We start from the raw sequence: 9,212 nt of genomic DNA, 5'->3' as shown, positions 1-9,212 counted from the left end.
CAACATTAGAATAGTTTTTAGTCATTCTTAACAATTCAAATTAACTGATACCGAGTAAACTGAATAAACTAAACTAAAACTGAAATAGAATGAGAAAACCATAATAATAGCAATATGTAGACACAATCGAACCGGTGTCACAAGTGCACGAGCGACTAGAATAATACAAATAATGGTCTAGTGAAAGTATAATTGTCTGAAATGAAATAAACAACTAGAATAAGGTATAAGGGGACTTCAGGGCTACAACGTTGAGAGTTGTACCTCAAGTCCCTGTCAGGCAATCTACTGAGCGTCGCTAGTACCGACTCCAAAATGTGCACAAGAAGTGCAGAGTGTAGTATGAGTACAACCAACCCCATGTACTCCGTAAGTGCCGAGCCTAATCTCGACGAAGTAGTGACGAGGCTAAGGTGGTTCACTTAAAATAACATGTACACAATATAATAATAATAACAGGAAATGAAACACAGGAAAAGTAAGGTAATTAACTTATGAAAATAACTCAATCCTTGAAATCAGTAAATCCAGAAACATCAGTCCTAAGAATCTCGTATGAAAACATTAAAAGCTAACAATAGAATAATGAATACAAAACACACAATCCATTGCAGCGCGCAACCCAATCCCACCGTACAAATACAATCCTCCCTTTTTTTACCACATCAATATCAAGAATAACATGTAAAATTCGTTGCGGCGTGCAACCCGATCCCACCATATAATCAGAATTGATATCAGAATCTTCCCTTATTTCACCATATGAAAATCACATATAAAATCCGTTGCGGCGTGCAACCCGATCCCACCATATCAATATCAATCATCCCTTATTCCGCCTGTTGCGGCGCCGGTGTGCAAACCGATCCATAAACAAAATCAACAAATGTAATCAATTCAATCACTCAATTGACAAGATTCTCTACGATTAAAGAATATGAAAGCAAAGCCATAAAGGAACCTCGTACCAAATCAAGGAATGCTACAATTAATACAAAACAACAAGACAAGCCAAATATATGACAATTAAAGTGTACAAGTAAGACAAGTAAGGCAAGTAGCAATTAATCATGGAATTATGGAAGAAACGAGCATTTCAATACAAGAGCAATAAATGGCAAGTAACAAGTTAAGGTATACGAAGAAATTAAAGTATGTAACAGTTAAGACATGGAATAAAATAATTAATGAAATATGAGAAAGCATGAAAATAACTATTTTGACGGCGTATATACACTCGTCACCTCGCATATAAGCCGTTACACATGTAAATATAACATATAGTTCAAGGTTTCCTAATTCCCTCAAATCAAGGTTAGACCCGATACTTACCTCATCCGCAAGCAAATCAAAGCTCAACCAGGGCCTTTCCTCTAAAATCCGCCTCCAAGCCAATCAAATCTAATCAAAATCGACTCAATAACATCAAACAATGCTAGGGAAATCAATTACAATATATAAAGTTAAGATCTTTACACTTTTTTCAAAAAGTCAACCCCGGACCCGCTTGGTCAAAACCCGAGATTCGGACCAAAAATTACCCATTTACTGCCGAGCTCGATTATGTGATTAGTTTTGAAATCCGACCTCAATTTGAGGTCTAAATCTCAATTTTACAAAAACCTCCAATTTTTTTCAAATCCCTAATTTTCTACTATGAAAGAGCATAAATTAAGGTTATAAATTAATGAGTGTTGGTGGAAATGGAAGAAAACAAGTTAAAGTACACTAACGTATGAAATGATGATGAAATTTCTTTTAAATATCGCCTCTAGGCCGAGCTCTAATAAGAAAATGGTGAAAAATTGGTGAAATCCCGTGTTTGGGATATTTTAAAGTCTGGCGTCAGGCGTTCATCCCGTTCGCGAGACACCTGATGCGATCGCAAAGCAGAAGCAGCCAAAGGCCTACGCATTCATGAGGGGATGCATGTGTTCGCGATGGTCTGCCCCCCATGTCCATCGCGTTCGTGTAGAACAACCCCAAGATCCCTCTCTCAGGCCCCTTACTCTTTGCATTCGCGTAGTGCTGGTCACGTTTGCGAAGGGTGATCCCACCATAGCTTCGTGTTCGCGTACACAGCCTCGCGTTCGCATAGAAGAAAACCTCCCCAACCCGAATATCAGCAGTAGCCCAAAAATTCTTCTAAATTCAAATGGTTCGTAGCCTATTCGAAACTCACCTGAGTCACTCGGGCTCCAAACCAAACATGCACACAAGTGTAATAACATTATACGAACTTGCTCGTGTGACCAAAACATCAAAATAACACCTAGAACAACGAATCAGACACCAAAATAATTGAAATTTTCAAAGAAACCCAAGAACCTGAAATTTTACAACCGGACGTCCGAATCACGTCAAATCAACTCCGTTGCACCAAATTTTTTAGATAAATCATAATTGCTTAAATGAATCTATACCAAGTTCTAGAACCGAAATCCAAACCCGGTAGCAACAAAGTCAACCTTCAGTCAAACTTAGAAATTCTTTAAACCTTTTAATTACTAGTTTTCAACAAATTACGTTAATTCAAGCTAAGGACTTTCGAATTTGACTCCGAGCATACGCCCAAGTCCCAAATCGCGATACAGACCCACCAGAAACCGTTAAAATACTGATCAAGGTCCGTTTACACAAAACCTTGACTGTAGTCTACTCAAATGAGTTTTAAGGCAAATTTTTACCTTTTTATCAATTTTTTCACATATGAATTTTCCGGAAAAAGACACAGACTGCGCAGGCAAATCGAGGAAGGCTAAACGAAGTTATTCGAGGTCTTGAAACACATAAATGAAGAATAAAACTATAAATGACTTATCGAGCCATAAAAAGATGGAGAAGATTTAGTAGAAAGTCAAAACTTAAAAAGTGAAAGTTAGTTTGACCACATGCTAAGTTTTCTTACAACACAAAAAAGCTCATGGAGGCAATAGCTTGTGGTCCTCTCAAACTTTACAGATGTTAGATTCACTGATCCTCCGGTACTTAGCCGTCCAATCAGGAGCCATTTAACCAAAAGAAACCCTACGCATGGTTTCCATCACTCTAGTTTCATTCTCCGCTGTCAATGGAGCGCTTGATGCAGCTCTTGTCCTCTCTGAATGATCTGTGCACAGCATTATCAGACACCGCGCTTATTCCTTCCTCCTCCTCCTCCTCCTCCTCCTCTTCTTCAAACTCACTTTTACATTTATCTTCTTTCCCTTCACTCAGGACTCAGGTCCGTTGATGATATTCATTCTCTATACAATGTGCATAAGCGTTAGGGAGTCGATGAAAATGATTAGATTCGTAGGACTCATCATCATCATAACTCTGAACATGATTTGGAAGCTGATCGGAGATCTGTGCATCGTCGTCATCAACAGTGGAAGAGATTGGCTGGTAATATTCCGGCAAATCGTCAGCGTTCGTGTCGGAATCACTTCCAGCACCGTTTTCTACAAAATAAAAGCACATCGGGGAAACTATTTGATTGAGATACGAAACCGTAAAAGGCGAAGGAGGGAATTCAATGGGCTTTCATTTCCTTTCGAAAGATTTACAAATTTTTTAGGCGAATTTTCTAAAATTGAAAATTGGAAATGCTTATATTCACTTTTTGACTACTTATAAACACGTGTCCCGGTAAACAAGGAAAGTCCCAAAAGGATTATAAAAATTTTAAAAATGCACCAGCCAGGAACGAACCCAAGTCTATATATTGGCGGGATACTACTATTCTACCACTAGATCACTGATGTTTATCTGGAAAAAAATCCAATATATAATAGATATATTCAAAGATCTAGTTTATTAAGGAAATTCATCAAATATTGTGGAACATTTCAAAATTCAAAAGTTGCAGTATAGGTTTATAAGAATCATGACTAGTTACATGTACTTATTATAGAACTTGTCTTCTCCTTTATGTGCTTGTGTTTGTGTGCATATAGTAGGATCAATAGAGCAGAGTTGAGTGGGGTTCAGCTCATAAATTAAGGAAGATAATTTTCTTCTTTTGTCTTCTTTTTCTAAATTGGCAGCCAATTTTCCTTTTGCATAGTCAACATTGTAGGTTGTGTCAAATGTAGTAGGCGTGCAGAAAGAAAATGTCAGTTGTAGGCGAGGTTCTGCCTATAAAAGGAGAGCTTCGGCTCTCATTTTTGACACATCAATCTCAGAGGAAAAATATATTTGAGAGTTAGAAAGAAAGAGTGAGGTTTCACAGACATGGTATAAGAAAATAGTCTGTGAGAAAAATAGAGATTGAGTGATATTATAGTGAAGTGGGAATATCAAAAGAGGGTTATTTCTTTTGAGTGTTTTACTGATCTTTTGAGTATTTTACTCGGACCTACAAAGTGTAAAATTCCTTGCTATAGTGATATCAGTTGCTTCTTCTCAGGGCCGTGGTTTTTTTCCCTTATTCAAAAGGGTTTTTCACGTAAAAATCTTGGTGTCGTTGTTACTCTTTTATTCTTGTTAATTACCGTATATCGATGCTACGTTATTATTCCGCTTTTATTACCGTGAATATTATTTTTGTAGGGGGTTTATTCCCAACAACTGGTATCAGAGTATAGGTTCTGCTCGTTCACTGAAATACTATTCACTGCCGGTAACTATACTCGGTGAAAAATAAAAATGTCCGGAATAAAGTACGAGGTAGCAAAATTCAACGGAGATAACGGTTTCTTAATATAGCAAAGAAGGATGAGGGATCTGCTCATCCAACAAGGATTACACAAGGTACTAGATGTTGATGCCAAAAAGCCTGATACCATGAAAGCTGAGCATTGGGCTGACTTAGATGAAAGAGCTGCAAGTGCAATCAGGTTGCACTTATCAGATGATGTGGTAAATAACATCATTGATGAAGACACTGCACGTAGAATTTGGACAAGGTTGGAAAGCCTATACATGTCCAAAACGTTGACAAATAAATTGTATCTGAAGAAGCATTTATACGCCCTACACATGGGTGAAGGTACGAATTTTTTGTCACATTTAAATGTGTTTAACGGACTAATCATACAGCTTGCCAACCTCAGAGTGAAAATCGAGGAAGAAGATAAAGCCATCTTGCTATTAAACTCGTTGCCATCTCCGTACGATAATTTGGCAACAACCACCCTGCATGGTAAGACTATTATTGAGTTGAAAGATGTCACATCGGCTCTTCTACTCAATGAGAAGATGAGAAAGAAGCCTGAAAATCAAGGACAGACTCTCATCACAGAAGGTAGAGGCAAGAGTTATCAAAGGAGTTCGAGCAACTATGGTAGATCCGGAGCTCGTGGGAAGTCAAAGAGCCGATCCAAATCAAGAGCCAGAAATTGCTACAACTGTGATCAACCAAGGAAGGGCAAAGGTGAAACCAGTGGCCAGAAGAATTACGACAACACAGCCGTCATGGTGCAAAACAATGATAATGTTATCCTCTTTATAAATGAGAAAGAGGAATGCATGCACCTGTCAGGTCCAGAGTCGAAATGGGTGGTTGACACAGCGGCATCTTACCATGCCACACTGGTAAGAGATTTTTTTTTGCAGATATGTAGCAGGTGATTTCGGCACAGTGAGAATGGGTAACACAAGTTACTCAAAGATTGCGGGGATTGGTGACATTAGTATCAAGACAAATGTCGGATGCACATTGGTTCTAAAAGATGTGCGGCATGTACCTGATTTGTGGATGAACTTGATCTCGGGAATTGCTTTAGACCGAGATGGATACGATAACTATTTTGCAAATCAAAAGTGGAGACTTACTAAGGGATCATTGGTGATTGCAAAGGGAGTTGCTCGTGGCACGTTGTATAGGACAAATGCAGAAATATGTCAAGGTGAATTGAACGCGGCACAAGATAAGATTTCTGTAGATTTGTGGCACAAAAGAATGGGTCATATGAGCGAGAAGGGATTGCAGATTCTTGCCAAGAAATCACTCATTTCTTATGCCAAAGGTACAATGGTAAAACCTTGTAACTACTATTTATTTGGTAAGCAGCATAGAGTCTCATTTCAGACATCGTCTGAAAGAAAATTAAATATACTTGATTTAGTATATTCTGATGTTTGTGGCCCAATGGAAATTGAATCAAGGGGCGGTAACAAATATTTTGTTACTTTTATTGATGATGCTTCACGAAAATTATGAGTTTATATTTTGAAAACCAAAGATCAGGTGTTTCAAGTTTTTCAGAAGTTTCATGCTCTAGTAGAAAGGGAGACGGGTCTAAAGCTAAAGCGTCTCCGAAGTGACAATGGAGGTGAGTACACTTCAAGGGAATTTGAAGAGTATTGTTCAAGTAATGGGATCAGACATGAAAAGACAGAACCTGGAACCCCACAGCAAAATGGCGTAGCCGAGAGGATGAACTGCACCATTGTGGAGAAGGTGAGAAGCATGCTCAGAATGGCTAAACTGCCTAACTCATTCTGGGGTGAAGCAGTTCAGACAGCCTGTTACATGATCAATAGGAGTCCATCAGTTCTGTTGGCATTTGATTTCCCAGAGAGAGTTTGGACCAATAAGGAGGTGCCCTACTCGTATCTGAAGGTGTTCGGTTGCAGAGTTTTTGCAAATGTACCAAAAGAGCAGAGAACAAAGCTGGATGATAAATCTGTTTCCTGCATATTTATCAGATATGGAGATGAGAGTTCGGGTACAGATTGTGGGATCCTGTAAAGAAGAAGGTCATCAGAAGCAGAGATGTAGTCTTCCGAGAAAGTGAAGTTGGAACTGCTGTTGATATGTCAGAAAAGGCGAAGAATGGTATAATTCCTAACCTTGTTACTATTCCTTCTACTTCTAACAATCCCACAAATGCATAAAGTACGACCGACGAGGTTGCCGAGAAGGGGGAGCAACCTGGTGTGGTTATTGAGCAGGGGAAGCAACTTGATGAAGGTATCGAGGAAGTGGAGCACCCCACTCAGAAAGAAGAACAACTTCAACCTCTGAGGAGATCAGAGAGGCCAAGGGTAGAGTCATGCAGATACCCTTCCACAGAGTATGCCCTCATCAGTGATGAGGGGAAGCTAGAAAGTATTAAGGAAGTGTTGTTCCATCCAGAAAAGAACCAGTGGATGAAAGCCATACAAGAAGAGATGGAATCTCTACGGAAAAATGGCACGTACAAGCTGGTTAAACTTCCAAAGGGTAAAAGACCACTCAAATGCAAATGGGTATTTAAACTCAAGAAAGATGGAAATGGTAAACTGGTCAGATACAAAGCACGATTGGTGGTTAAAGGCTTCAAACATAAGAAAGGTATTGATTTTGACGAAATTTTCTCACATGTTGTCAAAATGACTTCTATTCAAACAATCAGCTAGCCTAGATCTTGAAGTGGAGCAGCTGGATGTGAAAACTGCATTTCTTCATGGAGATTTGGAAGAGAAGATTTATATGGAGCAGCCAGAAGGATTTGAAGTAGCTGGAAAGAAACAGATGGTGTGCAAATTGAATAAGAGTCTTTATGGATTGAAGCAGGCACCAAGGCAGTGGTACATGAAGTTTGACTCATTCATGAAAAGTCAAACATACCTAAAGACCTATTCTGATCCATGTGTATACTTCAAAAGATTTCCTGAGAATAACTTTATTATATTGTTGTTGTATGTGGATGACATGTTAATTGTAGGAAAAGACAAGGGGCTGATCGCAAAGTTGAAGAGAGATTTGTCCAAGTCATTTGATATGAAGGACTTGGGCCCAGTACAACAAATTCTAGGGATGAAGATAGTTCGAGAGAGAACAAGTAGAAAGATGTGGCTATCTCAGGAGAAGTACATTGAACCTCTTGCTAGTCATCTAAAGTTGAGCAAAAAGATGTGTCCTACAATAGAGGAGGAGAAAGGGAATATGGCTAGAGTTCCTTATTCTTCAGCAGTCGGAAGCTTGATGTATGCAATGGTATGCACTAGACCTGATATTACTCACGCAGTTGGTGTTGTCAGCAGGTTTCTTGAAAATCCTAGAAAAGAACATTGGGAAGCAGTCAAGTGGATACTCAAGTACCTAAGAGGTACCACAGGAGATTGTTTGTGCTTTGGAGTATCGGATCTAATCTTGAAGAGCTATACAGATGTTGATATGGCAGGTGACATTGATAACAGAAAATCCACTACTGGATATTTGTTTACATTTTTAGGGGGAGCTATATCATGGCAGTCGAGGTTGCAGAAGTGTGTCGCACTCTCTACAACCGAAGCGGAGTATATTGCCACTACTGAAGCTGGCAAAGAGATGGTATGGCTCAAACGGTTCCTTCAAGAGCTTGGATTGCATCAGAAGGAGTATGTCGTCTATTGTGATAGTCAAAGTGCAATAGACCTGAGCAAAAATACCATGTATCATGTAAGGACAAAACATATCGACATGAGATATCATTGGATTCGAGAAAGGATAGAGGATGGGTCTATGCAGGTAAAGAAGATTCATACAAGTGAGAATTCTTCGGATATGCTGACCAAAGTGGTACCAAGAGACAAGTTTGAGGTATGCAAAGAACTTGTTGGCATACACTCAAACTAGAACCTCCGGTGTTACCTCCTTCAGGTGAATGGGACTGGAGGGGGAGATTTGTGGGGTCCAGCCCATAAATTAAAGAAGACAATTTTCTTCCTTTGTCTTCTTTTTCTAAATTGGCAGCCATTTTTCCTTTTGCATGGTCAACATTGTAGGCTGTGTCAAATGTGGTAGGCGTGCAGAAAGAAAATGTCAAGTGTAGTAGGCGAGGTTCTGCCTATAAAAGGAGAGCTTCGGCTCTCATTTTTGACACACCAATCTCAGAGGAAAAATATATCTAAGAGTTAGAAAGAAAGAGTGAGATTTCACAGACAGGGTATAAGAAAATAGTCTGTGAGAAAAATAGAGAGTGAGTGATATTGTAGTGAGGTGGGAATATCAAAAGAGGGTTACTTCTTTTGAGTATTTTACTCAGACCTACAAAGTGTAAAATTCCTTGCTATAGTGATATCAGTTTCTCTTCTCAGGGCCGTGGTTTTTTCCCTTATTCAAAAGGGTTTTCCACGTAAAAATCTTGGTGTTGTTGTTACTCTTTTATTCTTGTTAATTACCGTATCTCGGTGCTACGTTATTATTCCGCTTTTATTACAGTGAATATTATTTTTGTAGGGGTTTATTCCCAACAGTTGAGAGATGGAGACACAATCAGAATGGGCACAGATGGGCTCTCTGATAATATTTTTGACCACGA

General features: G+C 39.1%; 1 protein-coding gene across 1 annotated transcript; it reads right to left on the bottom strand.

Moving 5' to 3' along the window:
• Positions 1-3,054: 3,054 nt before the first annotated feature.
• On the bottom strand, positions 3,055-3,462 carry LOC107792889 (uncharacterized). Its single transcript, XM_016615145.1, has 2 exons — positions 3,252-3,462; positions 3,055-3,206 (listed from the first exon to the last, which is right to left on the bottom strand). Exons 1-2 carry the CDS (start codon positions 3,460-3,462, stop codon positions 3,055-3,057), a joined length of 363 nt encoding a protein of 120 aa, XP_016470631.1.
• Between the last annotated feature and the right edge of the window lie 5,750 nt (positions 3,463-9,212).

The sequence above is a fragment of the Nicotiana tabacum genome, chromosome 10 (assembly GCF_000715075.1).
Source record: "Nicotiana tabacum cultivar K326 chromosome 10, ASM71507v2, whole genome shotgun sequence".
Lineage (NCBI taxonomy): Eukaryota > Viridiplantae > Streptophyta > Magnoliopsida > Solanales > Solanaceae > Nicotiana > Nicotiana tabacum.
Note: the sequence above shows the minus strand (reverse complement) of the source record. Positions and strands in the feature narration are given on the sequence as shown.

Excerpts from the sequence above, each read along its gene's own strand:
- LOC107792889 (XM_016615145.1), bottom strand. The coding sequence starts at position 3,462 with ATGTGCTTTTATTTTGTAGAAAACGGTGCTGGAAGTGATTCCGACACG. Across the intron at positions 3,207-3,251 it reads CCCTAACGCTTATGCACATT|GGAAAGAAGATAAATGTAAA; the intron begins GTATAGAGAATG and ends TCCTGAGTGAAG.